At 58.2% G+C, this 20,646-nt stretch overlaps 2 protein-coding genes across 2 annotated transcripts; both read left to right on the top strand.

Moving 5' to 3' along the window:
- The first annotated feature begins 389 nt into the window (after nt 1–389).
- On the top strand, nt 390–8,227 carry TUT1 (terminal uridylyl transferase 1, U6 snRNA-specific). The gene is made up of 9 exons (XM_031607104.2): nt 390–724; nt 799–989; nt 1,610–1,816; nt 2,665–2,779; nt 2,870–3,182; nt 3,897–4,006; nt 4,843–4,965; nt 5,409–5,501; nt 6,105–8,227. Exons 1-9 carry the CDS (start codon nt 604–606, stop codon nt 8,213–8,215), a joined length of 3,384 nt encoding a protein of 1,127 aa, XP_031462964.2. The 5' UTR covers nt 390–603; the 3' UTR covers nt 8,216–8,227.
- A 723-nt stretch (nt 8,228–8,950) lies between these two features.
- TAF6L (TATA-box binding protein associated factor 6 like) lies at nt 8,951–18,740 on the top strand. Its single transcript, XM_090129703.1, has 10 exons — nt 8,951–9,178; nt 10,055–10,141; nt 11,447–11,585; nt 12,128–12,178; nt 12,289–12,383; nt 12,486–12,560; nt 13,608–13,828; nt 15,233–15,365; nt 16,158–16,286; nt 17,105–18,740. Exons 1-10 carry the CDS (start codon nt 8,993–8,995, stop codon nt 17,840–17,842), a joined length of 1,854 nt encoding a protein of 617 aa, XP_089985829.1. The 5' UTR covers nt 8,951–8,992; the 3' UTR covers nt 17,843–18,740.
- Nucleotides 18,741–20,646: the final 1,906 nt, after the last annotated feature.

The following is a 20,646-nucleotide window of genomic DNA, read 5'->3' as shown; positions in this document are numbered from 1 at the left end:
GAAAGGACCACTTCCGGTGGAAGTTGGCTGCGGGGGTAGAGCTGGGGGGCTTTGGGACCGAGCTCGAGTTTCCGGGGGTAGTAGAAAAGGAACGGACGCGGGCGTGTGTGCTTTGCGGCACTTCCGGCGGAAGTTGGGTGTTTAGAACAGGGCTCGAGTTTCCAAGGGGAGCACAAAGGGGACGGACCAAAGTGCGTAGGAAAGAAATAAAACGCTGGAATAACAACTTCCGACGGAAGTTTGCTGCGGGGTGGGGAACTTCCGGAAAGGGCTTGAGTTTCCGGCAGAGGGCTGCAGAAAACGAACGCAGGGCCGAAGCGTAAGCGCAACGGAAAGCTGCTCGGAAAGATCACTTCCGGTGGAAGTCCTCAGTGGGAGAAGTCGGGGGGGGGGGGGGGGGGGGAGGGGGTCACGAAGTTCCGTGTAGGAGCAGAAAGTGGCGTGAGCGCGATGGATGCGGGGGAAAGACGGAGCAACGGACCACTTCCGGTTGGGAGTGGAGATACCGCCGGCTTCTGGCGGAAGCTGTTCCCGTAGTCACAGCCACATCCGGCGGAAGCCGGGGGGCACATCCGGCGGAAGTCGCCTCCGGGAGCAGCCGCCATGGCGGCGCGCAGCACGGAGAACCCGGAGCCCTCCCCTCCACCGGACGCGGACCCGGACGTGGAGCCGCTGCCGCGGGGCGCGTTCCGCTGCCGCCTGTGCCACGTGACTGCGGCCAACCGTGAGCCTTAAACCGGGGTGGGGGTCGGGGTTTGGCGTCTCGGTTCGTCGCCGTTCTGACGCCCCGCCTCGCAGGGCCCAGTTTGAAGGATCACCTCCGCGGCAAAAAACACCGGCGGCGGCGGAGCCTCCGGGCCGAGCGGCGCTCCCAGCAGCAGCGGAGCCTTTTTGTCAGCGGCTTCGCCCGCGGGACGGCGGCCGAGGATCTGAAGGAGCATTTTGCGGCCTTCGGGGAGGTGCAGGCGGTGGTGGTGGACAAGGAGAAGGTGGCGGCCCCGGTTCCTCCCCCCCGGTTCCTCCCCCCTTTTCTCGGTTTCTCCCCAAATCCTCCCCATTTTCCCCCTCTATTTTTTCATATTTCCTGCTCTATTTTTTGTCCTTCTTTTTGTCTCTTAGTTCTTACTATCGCTTTTCCTCTATTAGTTGTCACTTCTTCTTTTTCTGTTCTTAATCGTTTCTTTTCCGTTTTCTTCTCTGTTAATTATCTCTCTCTCTTTTTGGTCTCTCCTAATTATTGCTCCCCTTTTCTGCCTCTTAATTATTTCCCTTCCTTTACATTCCACTTAATTAATCCTCTTCTTTTCTCCCCCTTTAATTATTCCCCCACCCTTCACCTCCCCATTAATTATTCCCTCTGCATTATCTGCTCTCAATTATTTCCCTTTTCATCTTTAATTACCCCCCTTTAATCCTCCTTATCATTCCTCTTCTTTTCCTCTACTCCCCTCAACGTTTCCTTTTTCCCTCCCCCATTCCCCCAACTTTTCCCCCCCCATTTTCCCCCAATCCTTTCCTCCTTTTCCCCATTCCTCACCGTTTTTCCCCCTCCCCTTTTCCTCCCCTCCCATTATACCTCTTTCTCCCCCCCCCTCCATCCCCCCCTCAGGGTGCCTACGCCATCGTGGAGCTCCGGGATGCAGAGGGAAGGGAGCGTGCTTTGGCCCAGCCCCACCACCACCTCCATGGGCGCCGCCTCCGGGTGCGGCCAAGGGAGCAGAAGGAATTCAATGGTGGAACTTCAGGCCGGGGGGGCCGGGGGGAGACCCCCATGGGGCCGGGGCAGATGGAGCGGGAGCTGCGCAGTGCGGCTGATGTGAGTTGGGGGCTGGGGGGGGGTCTATGGGGTGGTTTGAGGGCTCCTTAGGGTCGTTTGAGCTGTGCTGGGGGTCCCTGGGAGGACTGGGGGGCTCCTTAGGGTCACTTGGAACTGTTGGGGGGGGGACTGGGGAGATTTGTGGGCTCCTTAGGGTCATTTGGGGCTACTGCAGGGGGTCTGTGGGGTGGTCTGGGGGCTCTTTATGGTCATTTGGAGCTACTGGAAGGGGTCCCAAGGGTTCCTGGGAGGACTGGGGGGCCTCCTTAGGGTCATTTGGGGCTACTGAGTGAGGTCCTGGGGGTCCATGGGGAGGCTTGGGGGCTCCTTAGGGTCATTTGGGGCTACTGGAAGGGGTCCTGAGGGTTCCTGGAAAGACTGGGGCACTTCTTAGGGCCCTTTGGAGTTATTGGGGGAGTCCTGAGGCAGTTGGGAGGCACCTCAGAGCCGTTTGGAGCTACTGGGGGGGTCCTGAGGGGGGCCGGGGGCACCTTGGTTTCATTTGGAGCTATTTGGAGGAGTCCCTGGGGGTCCATGAGGTGGTTTGGGGTTATGGGATGGTTCCTGGGGGGTGATTTGGGGAGGTTTGGGGGCAACTCGGTGTGGGTTGGGGCTATGAGGTTCCCAGGGGATCCCTGAGGGGGGGGTCATGGGGTTCTGGAACATTTTTGGGGGGGTGCTGGTAGTTTGTGGGCTTCACTGGGGAAACTTGGGGCTTTCACTGCGGGGCACGAGAGGGTCTGCGTGAGCTCAGGAGACTCTGGGAAGCACGAAGGACCCTGGAAATGGAGGAGGGGTCTCAAAAGGGACGTGCCAACCCCCCCCCAAATCCCCCTCCCCACCCGCAGGTGGATGCGCAGCTGACGCAGCTGGTGGCCCTGCAGGAGCTGAGCGAAGCCGAGCGCCGCCTGCGGCACCTCCTGCTCACACTCTTCCAGGAGGTGTTTTCTGAGTTCTTCCCCGGTCAGTCGTGCCCCCCTCCCCCACGTTAAACCCCCTGTGCCCCCAACTCAGCCCTCATTTACCCCCACCTCCCCCATTTCCTTCCTCCAGGCTGCGCCGTGCTTCCTTTCGGTTCCTCCGTCAACGGTTTCGATTCGCACTGCTGCGACCTGGATCTCCTCCTGGATCTGGAAGCCACCAAATCTCTGGGGCGGGGCGACGGATCCGATGAAGATTCCATCCTCAGCGACATCGATCTGAGCTCTGCCTCCCCCGAGGAGCTCCTGGATTTGGTGGCCACCGTCCTCCGTCGCTGCGTCCCCGGCGTCACCCGCGTCCGTCCCGTCCCCGCCGCCCGTCGTCCCGTCGTCAAGTTCTGCCACAAGCAATCCGGCCTGCTGGGCGACATCTCCATCGACAACAGGTGCTCTTAGCTTTTTGGGGGCTGTTGGATGCAATTTTTAGGAGGGGAGGTTGTTTGGTATCCGTATATCCAGCGTCAGATGAAGAAACAACGGTTCGAATGTTGGCCCGAGGGGTTTATTAGAGGTCTGAGTCAGGGAGATGGGGAAGGGGAGGGTGGGCAGTGTTGTGAATTAGAGTGGTGGGGAAGGAAGGAGGGCGGTAGGAAAGGAAAAGCAAGGAGTGTTTATAGGAAGCAAAAGGGAGATGGGAACCAGCATGGATCCAGCGTGGTTCGTAGTTCTGTCATTGATCTTCAGTAGTGCTGGGTCAGCAGGCGTTGCTGCTCTGGTGACAGTGGTGACCATGGCAACTTTCCATGGTAGCCCCAACTTATTTATAAGTCCAAAGTGCTCGGGTCAGCCCTCCTTGCAGTGGCAGCTCCTGGCTCTGGGGTCTTAGCAGAAACCCCTTTGTTCCCATCATCCAGGCCTTGCCAGCAGATCAGAGGGAGCAGGGATGCCCAGCTGCTTCCTGTTTTTCACAGCACGCGATGGTTTATTCCCCAGTTTTCCCATACCAAGCTGGAGCTGTTTAGTCACAGGCCAAAAAACCTTTGAGCTAAAAAACAAAGAAGGATTCTCACATGCATTCTGTTGGTTTTTTTTTTTTTCCCCTCTTCTGATTTGGGGAGGGGTCCCGTGGTCTTTCTGACCCTGAGCTGTGCTCCTTACAGGCTGGCGCTGCACAACACGCGGTTCCTGCGGCTCTGTGCTGAGGCAGATCCACGAGTGAGGCCACTGGTGTATGCTGTGAGGCTGTGGGCAAAGCAGCAGGGGCTGGCAGGTATGGAGCAAGGGATGGAGGAATGCCAGGCATCGATATGGACTGGAAGGAGCAGACCTTGAGAGCAGCCCTGCAGAGAAGGACCTGGGGGGGTTCTGGGGGGTGAAAAGCTGAGCGTGGGGCTGCAGTGTGTGATTACAGCTGGGAAAGTAAATGGGAGCCTGGGCTGCATCAGCAGAGGGGTGGCCAGCAGGGACAGGGAGGTGATTGTCCCTCTCTGCTCTGCTCTTGTGAGGCCACAGCTGCAGCACTGCGTCCAGGGCTGGGGGTCCCAGTACAAGACAGACAGGGAGCTGTTGGAGGGGGTCCAGGGGGGGGCACTAAGGTGATCAGGGGCTGCAGCAGCTCCCCTATAAAGACAGGCTGGGGGAGCTGGGCTTGTTCAGCCTGGAAAAAAGAAGGCTGTGGGGTGAATCATTGCAGCCTTTCAGAGCCTACAAACAGGAGGGGAATCAACTCTTGGAAAGGGGAGATAACAGCAGGACAAGGGAAAATGGTTTGAAGTTGAGGGAGGGCAGACTGGGGTTGGATGTCAGGGGGAAGTTGTTTGCTGTGAGAGTGGTGAGGTGCTGGAACAGCTGCCCAGAGGCTGTGGTTGCCCCGTCCAGCCCTGGAGGTGTTCAAGGCCAGGTTGGTGGGGCCCTGGGCAGCCTGGGCTGGTGTGAAATGTGGAGGTTGGTGGCCCTGCGTGTGGTGGGGGGTTGGAGATCCATCATCCTCGAGGTCCCTTCCAGCCCTGGCCGTTCTGTTGTTCTGTGATTCTGCGAGTGGGGCTGTGGGATGTTGGGAGGGGTCTTAGGGGCTGTCTTGATGCTGCATCCCCTGTCCTCCTATAGGAAACCCCGCCGGGGGGGGACCCCTCCTCACCAACTACGCGCTGACGCTGCTGGTGCTGTTCTTCCTGCAGACTTGCAGCCCCCCCGTGCTGCCCACAGTGGAGGAGCTGCGTGAGTTGGCAGGTAACGCTGCTCTGCCCATCCCATAATGCTCCTCGTGTCGCTCTGTCCGTTTCTCTGTCCATCCCACGAACTTCTTTTTGTTTCTCCATCCATTTCTCAGTCCCTCTGTGCCCCCCGTGATGCTTCTCCTGTTCTTCCGTCCCTCCTTATTGTACTCCTCTGTGCCTCCATTTCTGCATCCCACAATACTTCTGTATCCCTTCATCTCTCTCTCCCTTTTCCCATCCCATAATACTTCACCATCCCCCTGTTTCATCCCTTACCTCTCCCTCGTTTCCTCCATCCCACAGCACCGTCCCTCCCTTCGTGGTGGGATCCTCCTCCCTTCTATCCTCCCTCTCTCTTCCTTCCTGCTTTTGTCTCATTCTACTTCTCCCTCCTTTCCTCCCTCCATCCCATAATCCTCCTCCCTCCATCCCATAATGCTCTCCCTGCTCTCTCAGGGCCGGACTGCCTCGTTGTGGAGTCAGGCTGGGACTGCAGCTTTCCCTGCGATGCAGCGTTGCTGCAGCGCAGCTCCAACGGCCGCAGTGCTGGTGAGTGCCTCCATCCCTCCCTCCTCCTCCCCTCCCTCCTCCTCCCCTCCCTCCTCCTCCCCTCCCTCCCTCTCTCTCCACTTCATTCTTCTCCCCTCTCTCACTTCTCCTTCCTTCTCACACTCTTCCTCTCCTCTCTCCTTCTCTCCTCCCTCCCCCTCTCCTTCTCCATCTCCCTTCCTCTCCCTCACTCCTCCCTTCCTCTCCCCCTTACTCCTCCTTTCACTTCTCCATCCCTCTCCTCTCTTCTACTCCTCCTCCCTCTCTTCTTCCTCCCTCTCTCCTTTTCCTCTCTCTTTTCTGCTGTCCTTCTCCCTCTTGCTCCTCTTTCTCCTCCTCCATCCCTCTTCCTCATGCTTTCTCCTTCTCCATCTCTCTCTCTTGCTCTCCATGTCTCTCCTCTTTCTCCTTCACTCCTCCCTCCCTCTCTCTTTTGCTTCTTCCTCTCTCCTCCATCCTTCTCCCTCTTGCTCCTCCCTCTTCTCCATCTTTCTCCCTCTCTCCTGTCTCTCCCTTAATTTTCCTTTTCTCTCTCTTGCTTCTCCCTCCCTCCCTCCTCTGTTCCTCTCCCCCTCCCCCCCTCACTCTCTCCCTCTCCTCCAGGTTCCCTCCTGCCCGAATTCTTCCACCTCTTTGGCTCCTTCCCCTTCACGACGCACTTCCCCTCCCTTCGCCACGGCCGCCCGCTGCCCCTCTCAGCCGCTGACCCCCTCCTCAAACGGACCCCCCTCACCCTCCCGGATCCCTTCGAACTCAGCCACAACGTCGCCTCCAACGTCAGCCCCAAAGCAGCTCTGCGTTGGGGCCAAAGCTGTCGCGCGGCTGCCAAATATTGCCGCAGCCTTCAGTACAGCCACAAATCCACCAAGGGTCGCTCCTGGGGTTTGCTGCGTCTCTTCCAACCCGGCGCCGTGGAACCTGGAGCCGGGGCTGGCTCAGCTTTCCTCATCCCCATCCCGTTGGATGCTGCTGCTGGTGGTGGTGGTGGGTTGAAGGAGGTCCGTGCTGCCGTCCTCTTCGTGCTGAGGGACGTCCTGCGCTGCGCTATGGGGCCGAAGGAGAGGGGGGTGGGGGAGAGTGGGGTGGACCGTGGGCTCTTGGAGGACTCTGAATGCTTGGAGGACCCCAAAGGAGATCCTACGGTTGACCTCAAGCTTTTGGGAGTTCCTGGAGTGGGCTCTGATCTCTTGGAGGACTCTGAACTGTTGGAGGATCACAAATTGCAAGACCCCAAAGTCTTGGGAGCTCCTGGTATGGACCCCAAAGTCTGGGAGGACCCCAAAGGTTTGGGAGCTCCTGGAACAAACCCCAAAGTCTTGGAGGAGCCCAAAGACTTGGATGATTCCAAATTGCAAGACCCCAAAGTCATGGGAGCTCCTGGAATGGAGCCGAAAGTCTTGGAGGACTGCAAAGGATCTCCTACAGCAGACCCCAAAATTTTGGAAGTTTCTGGAATGGATCCCAAAGTCTTGGAAGAGCCCAAATTGCAAGACCTCAGAGTCCTGGGCACTCCTGGAATAAACCCTGAACTCTTGGAAGATCCCAAAGGTTTGGAAGCTCCTGCAGTGAACCCCGAACTTTTGGGGGGCCCTGAACTCCTGGAGGACCCCAAATTGCAAGACCCTGAAGTCATGGGAACTCCTGGAATGGACCCCAAACCCATGGAGGAGGACCCCAAACTGATGGAAGTTTCAGGAATGGATCCCAACATCCCAGAGCTGCCCCCACCAGTGGGTTCCAAACGGCCCCAACCCAAAGGGACGAACGGCACCGCAGCCCCCGCCACCAAACGGCAGCGGGTGAACGACCCCCAGGAGGAGGAGAAGGAGGGGGAGGAGGAGGAGGAGGAGGAGGAGGAGGAAGCAGCACGTTGGAGCTGCACCGTGTGGCACCGCGTGTGGACCGGGCGCCGGCGCCTCCGCCGTCAACTGCGGCACCAGGATGGCACCAGTGGGGTCCATGGGGACACCAGTAGGATCCATAGGGACACCAGTGGGCCCCAACATGGGGATGGGGGCACCAATGGGCTCCTTGGGGTTGGTGGCACCAGTGAGTGCCATGGGGACACCAGTAGGGGCCGTGGGGACAACAGTGAGTCCCAAGGTGGGAATGGGGGCAACAATGGGTTCCATGGGAGCACCAGTAGGATCTATGGGGACACCAGTGGGCCCCAACATGAGGATGGGGACACCAGTGGGTTCAATGGGGACACCGGTACGGGCCATGGGGACAGCAGTGGGCTCCAACTTGGGGTCGGTGGCACCAGTGAGCTCCATGGGGACATCAGTGGGACCCAACATGGGGATGGGGACAGCAGTGGGCTCCAAGGTGGGGATGGGGACACCAATGGGCTCCATGGGGCTGAGGGCAGGAGTGAGCTCCAAAGTGGGGACACTGATGTGTTCTGTGGGGATGAGGACCCCAACGAGCTCCAAGATGGGGACCCCAGCGGTTCCCCTGAGGACCTGGACTTGGAGCAGAAGGTGACGGCCGCCATCTTGCAGCAAAATGGCGCCTCTCGACCCGCAGAGCCGCTGCTCCGTTTCGACGCTGACGTCCGGCTGACGGCGGGGGGACAACGGGCGCTGCTCCGCCTGACCCCCACCCCGGGGCCGGGGCCACTTTTTAGGGATTTTTTCCATTTTTTGAGGGTTTTTCTGCCCCCGATGGTGCGGAGGAGGATGGGGTGGAGCTGGGGGGGGGACAATAAATAAGTGATGTTTGGAGCAGCGTTGTGTGGTCTGGGGGTGGGAAGGAGTGATGTGGTGCAAAAAAGGGCAAAAAAAAGTCAGAGCTGCAGCTTTAAGGACCCTTCGTACCCCATCCGTGCTTCTGTGATCTTCAAGGACCTTTTCAATCTATTCTATCTTGAAATATTTTTCCAACTTTCCTCATTTTTGTGACCTGCAAGGACCTTTCCAACACATTTAATGCTTCTGTGGTCTTCAAGGTCCCTTCCAACCCCCCCCCGCATTCACTCAATTGATGGTTCTTTGACTTTTAAGGACCCTTTCAACCCCTTCTGTGATCTTTAAGGACCCTTCCAACCCAACCCAATCCATGGCTGTATGACCCTCCAGGACCGTTCCAACCCCTGACTTTAAGGACCATCCTCTCTCCTCCCGTCCCCTTTTATGACCTTCCAGGACCTCCCGGCCCCGCCCCAGCTCCGGATTCCTACCAATGGCGAACGAGGGGCGGGATCATAACAGAGTCTAGCCAATAGCAGCAGAGCGGCGTGCAGCTTAGGGGCGGGGCAATCGCAATGCGGCCCAATGGCAGAGAAGCGGGAATCAACGGGGGGCGGGGCTGCAGCGGGACGGCCAATGGCGGAGGGGCGTTTGCAGGCGAGCCAATAGCGGAGAAGCGGTATGCGAGGGGGGCGGGGCCTTAGCGCGGTGGCCCAATAGCGAAGGAGCGGGGGGGCGGGACAACGGTAGGGCCGCCAATGAGCGGAAGGGCGGGGGGCGGGACGCTGTCGGGGCGGTCCAATGGCGTGCGGCGAAGGGGGCGGAGTTCCGGTGGAGGCGGCCATGATGGCGGAGGAGCGGCGGTTCGCGGAGCTGCCGCGGGAGGCGGTGCGGCGGATGGCGGAGGGGGCGGGCGCGGAGCTGAGCGAGGAGGGGGCGGCGCTGCTGGCCGAGGACGTCTGTTATCGCCTGAGGGAGGCGGCCCAGGTGCGCGGGGGGGGCTGGAGGGGGTCTGTGGGGGGGGGTCTGAGTGGTCTATGGGGGGCCTATGGGGCCTGAGGGGGAACTGTGGGGGTCTATGGGGGTTTGTGGGATCTATGGGGGTCTGTGGGGAGGTGTATGGGGGAACTGTGGGGGCCTATGGGGGTCTATAGGGGGTCTATGGGGGTCTGAGGGGGAGTCTAAGGGGTCTATGGGGGATTATGGGGGTCTATGGGGGTCTATGAGGGAACTGTGGGGTTCTAGGGGGGCCTATAGGGTGCGTATGGGGCTCTGCGGGGGTCCATGGGGGTCTGTGGGGGATTGGGGAGGATCTAAGGGGTCTATGGAGGTCTATAGAGGGGCTATAGGGGTCCTATGGGGGTCTGTGGGGTCCTATGGGGGTCTATAGCGGTTCTATGGGGGTCTGTGGGGGAGTCTAAGGGGTCTGTGGGGGATTGTGGGGGGTCTATGGGGGTCTATGAGGGAACTGTGGGGTTCTAGGGGGGCCTATAGGGTGCCTGTGGGGCTCTGTGGGGGTCTATGGGGATCTGTGCGGGAGTCTAAGGGGTCTGTGGGGGTCTGTGGGGGCCTACGGAGGGGGTCTAATGGGTCTATGGGGGATCTGTGGGGGTCTGTGGGGGATTATGGGGGGGGTCTGTGGGGGGGTCTATAGGGCCTATGGGGGGACTGTAGGGGTTTATGGGTGGATCAGGAGGGTGTATGGGGCTCATGGGGGGGGGGGGGTGTTATGGGCCACTATGGCAACTTTGAGGGGGGGCTATGGGGGAAGTACCAACCCGAGGGGGGGGGCTGGGGCTGTGGGGGGGTTGTGGGGTGGTGTGGGGGGGCTGTGGGGCGCTGACCCCCATTTCCCCCCCCCAGAACAGTGCCCAGTTCCTGAAGCACACCCGCAGGAGGAAGCTGACGGTGGAGGACTTCAACCGAGCGCTGCGCTGGAGCAATGTGGAGGTCGGGGGGCTAATTAATTATTAATTACCGGGGTCTCATTATTATCGGGGTGTAATTATTTGGTTGCTGAGGTCCTGCTGTTGTGGAAGGTTTAATTGTTGGGATCTTGTTGTTATCGGGGTGCTGTCGTTATGGGATTCCGTTATTGATGCTGTTTAATTAACTGCTTCCCGTCGTTATCAGGGTTTAATTAGTGAGATTGCATAATTGTTGGGGTTTAATTATTGAGAGTCTACCGCTGGGGGGGGATTGTTGGGATTCTGTTATTTTTTGAGGTGGAATCATTGGGATTTTGTTGTTATTGGGGTCTGTTTGTTGGGCTCTCGTCGTTGTTGGGTTTTCGTTAATTTTGGGGTCTGATGATTAGGGTTTAATTACTGAGATCCTGTTGTTGGGGTCCTGTTGGGAGCCCGTTATTGCTGGACTCGGGTTATTAGGATTTAGTTATAGGGTTGCATTATTTTGGGGGTTCAGTTATTGGGATCTCATTCTTCGTGAACTTCTGGGGTCTCGTTATTTCTGGGGTCTCATTATTTTTGGGGTCTCATTATTAGTGGGGTCCCCCTTATCAAGATCCTGCTACTGGGATCCCATTGCCATTGACCCCTTGGTATTGGGGTCCCATTATGGGGTCCCAACGGCAGGGGTCCCATGGTTGGGGTCCTGTTGTTGGGGTCCCGTTATTATCAACCCCCAAATATTGGGGTTCCATGATTGGTTCCTAATGATGGGGGTCCCACTATTGGGGTCCCATTATTGGTTCCAAATGATGTAGATCCCATAATTGGGGTCCCACGATTGGGGTCCCATAATTGGGTTCCATGATTGGAGTCTCGTTATTGACTCCTAATGATTGGGGTCCAATAATTGGTTCCTAATGATCGGAGTCCCACTGTTGGGGTCCCATGATTGGGGTCACATAATTGGTTCCTAACGAGGGGGTCCCATTATTGGAGGTCCCATGATTGGTTCCTAATGATTGAGGCCCCATAATTGGGGTCCCATTATTGGCTCCTAACGATGTAGATCCCATAATTGGGGTCCCACGATTGGGGTCCCATAATTGGGTTCCATGATTGGAGTCTCGTTATTGACTCCTAATGATTGGGGTCCCATAATTGGGGTCCCACGATTGGGGTCCTATAATTTTGTTCCATGATTGGAGTCTCATTATCGACTCCTAATGATTGGGGTCCCATGATTGGTTCCTAATGATTGAGGCCCCATAATTGGGGTCCCATTATCGGCTCCTAACGATGTAGATCCCATAATTGGGGTCCCACGATTGGGGTTCCCCCCCTTCAGGCTCTGTGTGGGTTCGGTTCAGCGGAGGCCCCCCCGCAGCGGGACGCCGATCCGTGCCCCCCCGAGCGCGCCGTGCTGCTGGCAGACCTGGCCCTGCACACCAACATCCCCAAAGGCTGCGCCCCCCCCGCCGTGCGTGGTCAGTGACCCCCCCCAAAATACCCCCCCCCATTGCCCCCTTCCCCCCCACCCCCCACCCTGCCTTTGCTATCCCCTTGGTGCCCCCATTTGACCCCCCCTCCCCAGGTGAGCCCTCCCTAATTTTGCTGTATCCTAACCCCCCCCCTCATAGTGCCCCCCCCCCCCTCCAGTGTCCCCTGTACCCCTTGGTCTCCCCATTTGACCCCCCCACTTTGTCCCCACTTGACCCCCCCTCCCCAATATCCCATTGGTGCCCCCCAAATGTCCCCTCCGATTGACCCCCCCCTTTTCAGCCTTCCCCTCCACCACATCACCCCCCCCCCCCAGTGCCTACCATCCCCCAAACCCCCAGCATCACCCACATATCACCCCCCCCAAACCCCCCAGTGACCCCCCCCATATATCCCCTATACGTTCTAGTGCGCCCCCCCCTTTTTGTGACCCCATATACCCCCTATGCTCTCCCCCCCGTGTGCCCCCTCCCCCCAATTCGATGACCCCACACATCCCCTCTACCCCCCGTTTCCCCCCCCCACTCAGTGCACGTCTCCTACCTGGATGGCAAAGGGAACGTGGAGCCGCAGGGTGCAGGTGGGTGCTCTCACTTTCTGGGGGTGGGGTTCTGGGCTGGGGGGGGGGCACACAGTGGGGCAGTGTGTGTCCCCCCCCACCACTTTCCCCCTCGGTGACCCCCCCCAAAGTCCCCAGCGCCGTCTCAACGCTCAGCGATGATCTGCTCAAGTATTACCAGAACGTCACCCGCGCGGTGCTGGGGGACGACCCCCACCTCATGAAGGTGAATATCCTGGGGGGGGGAGGACACAGACACAACATAAATATGGGGAGGGGGACCCACACAACCCTCCCCCCCCCCCTGCAAACCTTCTCCGCCCCATAGGTGGCGCTGCAGGACCTGCAGACCAACCCTAAGATCGCGGCGCTGCTGCCCTATTTCGTCTACGTCGTCAGTGGGGTGAGCTGGGGGGGGTAGGGGTGGATGGGGGGGGGTTGCGGGGGATCTGGGGGGGTTGGGGTCTCGTTGGGGTCTTGTTGGGTCATTAGGTTCCCACTAGGGTCCCGTTGGGTTATTTGGGTCCTTTTGGGACGTTGGGTACCAGTGAGGTCTTGTTGGGTTCCATTGGGTTCCCGCTGGGTTCCATTGGGGTCCTGTTGGGGTCTTGCTGGGGTCCCATTGGGGTCTCATTGGGTCATTAGGTTCCCACTGGAGTCCCATTGGGTTATTTGGGTCCTGTTGGGATGTTGGGTCCCGTTGAGGTCCTGTTGGGTTCCACTGGAGTCCTGTTGGGTTTCGTTGGGGTCCTATTGGGTCACGGGGGTCTCATTGGGGTCTCATTGAGTCATTCAGTTCCCATTGAGGTCCTGTTGGGTTATTTGGGTCCTATTGGGTCATTGGGGTCTTATTGGGTCATTGGGGTCTTGTTGGTTTCCATTGGGTTACTGGGCTGTCATTGGGGTTTTATTGGGTTACAGTGGGGTCCTGTTGTATCTTTGGGGTCTCATTGGATTCTGTTGGGGTCTCATTGAGTTCCCGTTGGGTCTTTGGGGTCCTGTTGGTGTCTCATTGGGTCACTGAAATCCTATTGGGTCTTTGGGGTCTCATTGGATCCGATAGGGGTCTAATTGAGGTCCTATTGGGCCACTGGGGTCTCATTAGATCCCAGTGGAGTCCCATTGGGTCTTGTTGGATCCTACTGGGGCCTCATTGGGTCCCCTTGGGTCATCGATGTCCCATTGGGTCACTGGGATCTCCTTGGATCCTCTTTGGGTCTCACCCCATTGGGTCACTGAGGTCCCATTGAGTCCCATTTGGGGTCCCATTGGATCCCACTGGTGTCCCATTGCCTCATTGAGCCGTCGGGTCTTGTCAGATCGCCACATCACCCTGATCCCATCAACACCCATCATTCCATCACCCCCACAGCATAATGGGCGACAGCGGGGGGCCCCCCATGCCCCCCCAAGCCCCCCATAAGCCCCCAACCCCCCCGTCCTCCCCCAGGTGAAGTCTGTGAGCCACGACTTGGAGCAGCTGCGGCGCTTGCTGCAGGTCGCGCGCTGCCTGGTGCTCAACCCCTTCCTGTGCCTGGGTTCCTACGGGCGCAGCCTGGTGGGTTCCGTCCTTTACTGCGCCCTCGAACCCCTGGCCGCCTCCATCAACCCCAGGAACGACCACTGGACCCTGCGGGATTCCGCCGCCGTCCTGCTGGGCCGCATCTGTCGGTGGGCTGGGGGGGGAGGGGGTGGGAAATGGGGGGAAGGAATGGGGTCGGGTGGGAGGGGAGAGGAGGAGAGAAGAGGAGAGGAGGAGGGAAGGGGAGAGGGGAGGGGAGAGGAGAGAAGAGAGGAGGAGGGGAGAGGGGAGAGGAGGGGAGAGGAGGGGAGAGGGGAGGGGAAAGGTGGGGAGAGGGGAGAGAGGAGGGGAGGGGAGAAGAGAGCTGGGGAGAGGAGAGGAGAGGAGAGGAGAGGAGAGGAGAGGAGAGGAGAGGAGAGGAGAGGAGAGGAGAGGAGAGGAGAGGAGAGGAGAGGAGAGGAGAGGAGAGGAGAGGAGGGGAGGGGAGGGGAGGGGAGGGGAGGGGAGGGGAGGGGAGGGGAGGGGAGAGGAGGGTAGGGAGGGGAGGGGAGGGGAGGGGAGGGGAGGGGAGGGGAGGAGAGGGGAGGGGAGGAGAGGAAAGGGGAGGGGAGGGGAGAGGAGAGGAGAGGAGAGGAGAGGAGAGGAGAGGAGAGGAGAGGAGAGGAGAGGAGAGGAGAGGAGAGGAGAGGAGAGGAGAGGAGAGGAGAGGAGAGGAGAGGAGAGGAGAGGAGAGGAGAGGGGAGGGGAGGGGAGGGGAGGGGAGGGGAGGGGAGGGGAGGGGAGGGAAGAGGGGAGGAGAGCGGAGAGGAGGAGGGGAGAGGAGGGGAGAGGGGAGAGGAGAAGAGGGGAAGGGAGAGGAGGGAGGGAAGAGGAGAGGGAGGAGGGGGGGGGTTCGGTAGGAGGTGGTTCCGTGGAGGGGGGATTGGTGGCCCCATAGAGGTTGACCCCATAAAGAGCGGCCCCATAGTTGGTCACCCCGTGGAGGATGGCCCCATTGATGGTGACCCCACAGATGGTGGCCCCATAAAGGGTTACTGGCGGCCCCGTAGATGGTGGCCCCATAGATGGTTATCAGTGGCCCCGTAGGTGGTGGCCCCATAGAGATTGACCCCATGGAAAGCGTTCCCATGGTGGGTGATTGTTGGTCCCATAGGGGTTAACCCCATAAAAAGCAGTCCCCTAGACGGTGGCCCCATAGAGTTTGACCCCATGAAGAGTGTTCCCATGATGGGTGACTGTTGGTTCCATAGAGGTTGACCCCATAGAGGCCCCATAGATGGTGGGCCGATTGATGGTGACCTATGGTGGTCCCATAGAGGGCTATTGGTGGCTCCATAGATGGTGGCCCCATAGATGGTGCCCTCATAAAGATTGTTCCCATAGATGGTGACCCCACACAGGACGGTCGGTGGCCCTATGGGGCGCGTTGGGTGGCCCCATAGAGCATAATGGGTGGCCCTATGGAGACTGACCCCACGGAAAGCGATGGGTGACCCCATGGTGGGTGACGGGTGGCCCCGCAGTGGGTCACTCCCCTACCCCCCCCCCCACAGGCTGCACGGCGACCAGCTGAGCGGGCTGCACCCCCAGGTGCTGCTGGCCCTCCAGAAGGTGTTGGCTGACCCCGTGCGCCCGCTCTGCTCCCACTATGGGGCCGTTGTGGGGCTGCACGCTCTGGGCTGGAAGGTGAGAGGGTGATGGGGGGGCTCTTTGTGACCTGCAAGGACCTGGCTAACTCAACCCGCGGTTCTTTGACCTTCAAGGACCTTCTCAACCCATCACTCTGTGATCTTTAAGGACCTTTTTATCCCATTGGGTGTTCTTTTGCCCTTCAAGGACCCTTCAATCCTTACCATGGTTCTTTGACCTTCAAGGACCTTCTCAACCCATCACTCTGTGGTCTTTAAGGACCTTTCTGTCCCATTGGGTTTTTCTTTGCTCTGCAAGGATCCTTAAACCGTAGTGATAGCTCTTTGATCTTCAAGGACCTTCCCAACCCATCCTATCATTCTATGGCTTTTAAGGACCTTTCTTTCCCATTGGATGTTTTTTTTGCTCTGTAAGGACCCTTCAACCCCTCCCATGGTTCTTTGACCTTCAAGGACCTTTCCATCCCGTGGTTCTTTGACTTTCCAGGACCTTCCAGGATTCTGGGACTTTGGGATTTGGGAATTCCGGGATTTTGGGGCCTTCATCCCTTTGGGATTTGTGAATCGTAGGGGTTTGGGATTCTGGAATCTGGGGATTCTGGGATTTTGAGACTCGCATCCCTTTGGGATTTGGGGATTCTGGGGATATTTTGGGGGCTCTCATCCCTTTGGATTTTGGGATTCCAGGATGTTGGGCTCCCATCCCTTTGCGATTTGGGGGGTTGTGGGATTTGGGGACTTTCATCCCTTTGGGATTTGGGGGTTCTGGGGTGATGGGGTCCCAGCCCTTTGGGATTTTGGGGGTGCTGTGCTCCCTTTCCCCCCCCAGGCAGTGGAAGGCGTCCTGTTCCCCCACCTGCCCTCGTACGGCGCCAGCCTGCAGGCCGTGCTGGACGACAACTCCGTGTCCAACGCGCAGGTGAAGGCGGACGGGCACAAAGTGTACGGAGCCATCCTGGTGAGAGACCCCCCCCAATTTATTAGGACCCCCCCCCCATGGTGGGACACCCCCCCTTCCGGCTCCCCCCCATTCATTAGGACCCCCGCTCCCACCCTGCCTTCCTCTCCCCCATTCATTGGGAACCTTCTTTTTGGGGGACCCCCTCTTTTGCCCCCCTCCCCTCCCCCCACTCATTGGGACCCCCCCCACACACACCTTATGGCTCCTCCCCCCCCCCTTTTGATCCCCCCGCTCATTGGGACCCCCCTCCTTTTGGGATCCCCCCTTCTTGGCAATCCCCTTCATTGGGAACTCTTCCTTTTTGGGACCCCCCTTTTGCCCCCCCCATTCATTGGGAACCCCACCCCCCCACCTTGAGGGACCCCCCCTTCTGATCCCCCCAATCATTGGGATCCCCCCATAGTGAGACCCTCCCCATTGGGACCCCCCTTTTTTGCCACCCACATTGATTGGGACCCCTCCTCTTGGAGGACCCCCCCTGTTCAGGAACCTCCCCTCCCCCCCCCCTTTTTGGGAGACTCCTCCATTTTTTTGGGACCCCCACCCTTCCCCAGTTGAGACTTTGTTTTTTAGGACCCTCCCCCTCCATTTTTTGGGCCCCCCATTCTTTCAGACCTTCCCAATTTTTTGGGACCCCTCCCCTTTTACAACCCCCCTCTCCCCACATTCTTTGGGTCTCTCACCTGGAGACCCCCCCTCTTTTCAGACTCTGCCCCCTTTCTCCCCCCCATTGACCCCCATCCTATATTAACCCCCCCCCCCATATTGACCCCCCCCTATTGTCCCCCCCCCTCATAATCCATGCTCCCCCCCAGGTCGCCGTCGAGCGTTTGCTGAAGACAAAAGCCCACCACGCCGCCGACCCCCACCCCTCCCCATGGCACAGCCCCCACCGGGACCCCCCCCCGGATCCCACCCCCCCTTTGGGCCGCCCCCTGCTGCAATCTGGAGGAGGAGGTGGGGGCGGCGACAGCCCTACGCCCCCCCCCTCCCCCCCTCCCCTCTCCCTGCACGAGATGTACCGGGACCTCTACGACTTTTTCGGCGACAGCCTGGCTCTCCGTTTCGGCACCGGCGCTCAACCCCCGACCCCCCCCCAAAATCCCCCCGAGACCCCTGAAAAAGAACCTTACGGAAGCGATACGGGTGGGGGGGGGTCCACCCGGAAAATGCCTCAATTAACAGCCAGCTCCAGCCCCCCTCCGGATGACCCCCCACGTCCGACACCTCACCGCCCATCGCCGGCGTTTCCCCGCGGCATCCGCGGCGGTGCCGGCACGACTCGTCCTCCCGTTCACCGTTTGGGGATCCGGGACGTCTTCCAAAAATGCCGGTTCTCCCCCCGCGGACCCCCCCGTTTCGCTTTTCTCATCGCCGGGAGGCAAACGGGACGTCGGTGTCACGGCAGGCGTTTCCAGACCGTTTTTGGGCAGCACCATTCACCGGGCCACGTGGCGGCGCGCTACGCGCAGAAGCTGCCGGTGATCGGTCGCGCCGGGCGGGCGACGCGGCGTCGGGTCCGACCCGAATATTCCCTACTCTTCCTGTTGTAAAACAGGGAGGTTTTGGGGGTCTCCTGTCCGTCTCTCATTGGGTTTGGGTCAAGGTTGGGTGTTATGATTTGGATGGAAGACGTATCTCCGAAAAAATTTGGTGCTCGTTTGGTGTTTTGTTGAGGGTTGTGGTCGTAGCCCGTTGGGTTTGGCCAACGTTTGGTGTCCCATGGTTGAACTGAAGACATATCCCCAACAATTTGGTTGTTATTTGGTGCTTTGTTGAGGGTTGTGGGTGTATCCCATTGGGTTTCGCCAACGTTTGGTGTCCCATGGTTGAACTGAAGACATATCCCCCAAAATTTGCTTTTTATTTGGTTATTTATTGAAGGGTGTGTTCATATCCCAATTGCGTTTGGCCAACATTTGGTGTCCCATGGTTGGGTTGAAGATATACCTCCCAAAATTTGGTCATTATTTGGTATTTTGTTGAGAGTTGTGGTCATTTCCCATTGCGTTTGGCCAACATTTGGCATCTCATGGTTGGGTTGAAGACATATCCCCCAAAATGTGGTGGTTATTTGGTGTTTTGTTGAGGGATGTGGTCATTTCCCATTGCGTTTGGCCAACATTTGGCGTCCCATGGTTGAACTGAAGACACATCCCCAAAAATTTGGTCATTATTTGGTTATTTATTGAGGGTTGTGGTTGTATCCCATTGGGTTTGGCCAACATTTTGTATCTCATGGTTGAACTGAAGACATATCCCCCAAAGTTTGCTTTTTATTTGGTCATTTATTGAAGGATGTGGTCATTTCCCATTGGGTTTGGCCAACATTTGGTGTCCCATGGTTGGACTGAAGACATACCCCCCACAATTTGGTGGTTATTTGGTGTCTAATTGAGGGTCATGGTCATGGCCCATTGCATTTGGCCAACATTTAGCGTCCCATGGTTGGGTTGAAGACATATCCCCTAAAATTAGCCTTTATTTGATGTTTCATGAGGGTTGTGGTCATTTCCCATTGCATTTGGCCAACATTTGGCATCCCATGGTTGAACTGAAGACATACCCCCCAAAATGTGGTGGTTATTTGCTGTTTTACTCAAGGTTGTGGTCACTTCCCATTGGGTTTGGCCAATGTTTGACATCCCATGGTTGGGTTGAAGACACACCCCCCAAAATTTGGTCATTATTTGGTGGTTTATTGAAGGACGTGCTCATATCCCGTTGTGTTTGGCATCCCATGGTTGGATTGAAGACGTTTTCCATTGCCTTTGGTCCCCATTGGGTGTTTTATGGTGGGATTTGCTCAACATCGGGGTCCCTCCTGCTCACCCACAGCACTGGGGCCGGCGGGGCGGCTGTGGGGGGGCTGTGGGGCGGATTCGGGGTCCAACAGGTCCATTTTTGAGGCCGCAGAGGGGATTTTGGGGTCAGAGTTGCGCCCCATAACTTCCCTACTGCTACAGCGCTTCCCGTCCTCCCCAGGGCTCATTTGCATATCCCCGCCCACACTTCCTGCTATCCCCGCCTCAACGCCGCTCGCCCCGCCCCCGCCGCTATCTGATTGGCCGCCTCCGTTCATATTTGCATTATTCTCCCCGCCCCTTTCCGCCTCATTTCCATACGCAGTCTCGCCCCCCATTGCCATCGCACCGCGCATGCTCCTCGCTCTTCCCGCCCTTTTCCCGCTCCTCGCGCACGCGCAGTGCGGCCCGATCCCAGCATGCCCCGCGGCTTATAAAAGCGCGCGGCGAGCCGTGCTTCGGCCATTTTGCGCGCGGCGCTGAGTGGGTGAGGAGCTCCTGTGCTTCGGGTGCGTTCCGTGCTATTATCCCTCATTTATTTCTATTTCTCCTCACGGGGACGGCTCTGTGGCGGCTCGGTGCTGCCTGAGGAGTTGGCTTTTATTTAATTCTCGGCGCTCAGACGCGGGGATTTTCCCCGAGGCCTTCAGGCGGCCGCGTGGCCCGGAGCGCGTTGTCGTGAGGAGAACATTGGGGGGGGGGGGGCGGGAAAGGGGGGGTGCCGCCCAGGGATGAGCACACAGACCTGTACTGACCGCGGGCTGAAGGAATAGTGGTATTTCTGAGGGCTCGGCCCCCCCTGCAGCTCCTCGGTTCTTTCCTCACCGATTTTACCCCATTTCCAACGATCTTTTCTCCTTTTTCTCAGCTTTCGAATCCCTCCGTGAGCCCCTCCTTACCCCCCCCCAATTCCATCCCAATTTCGTCCTTCTGAACCCTTTTCCCGTTCCCAAACTGTTTTTTCCACCCGTTTTTCTCCTTTTCTCACCGCTTTTGTTGCTTCCAGAACCTCTGTATCCTTCTCTCCTCCTTTTCCCTCGCTTGTTTCTTTTTTTCTTTTTTCCCATTTTCCTTCCCCTTTGTTTCCCCCCTTTATCCTCCCTCTTCTTCCCCTTCATTTCCCCCCCGTTTTCCCCTTTCTTCCCCCTCTCTTCCCGTTTTTCCCTTAATTTCCCCCCTTTATTTCCCCCGTTTTTTCTCCCCCATTTTCCCCTCTATTTCCCCGTTTTTAATCCCCCCTTCTCTTTTCCCCTTTATTCCCCCCCTTCCCCTTCATTTCCACCCCCCTTTTCCTCCTCCTTCCTCTTTATTCCCCCCCTTCTTCCCCTTTATTTCCCTGCTCCCCTTTTCTCCCCCCCCCCCCCCCATTTATTTCCTCCCTTTTATTGCACTTTATCTCACTTTTTCTCCATTTCCCTCCCAGGTTCCCCCCCCCAAAATGGCTCCTCTCAGACACGTGAGTATCACCCCCCCCCCCCCCCATTAATTAACCCCAATTAACGCTGCAGAGATGACGACCCGAACTCTCTCTTTCCGACCCCCGCATGGAGAAA

Source organism: Phasianus colchicus, chromosome 37 (genome assembly GCF_987193195.1).
Source record: "Phasianus colchicus chromosome 37, bPhaCol1.hap1.1, whole genome shotgun sequence".
NCBI lineage: Eukaryota > Metazoa > Chordata > Aves > Galliformes > Phasianidae > Phasianus > Phasianus colchicus.
Note: the sequence above shows the minus strand (reverse complement) of the source record. Positions and strands in the feature narration are given on the sequence as shown.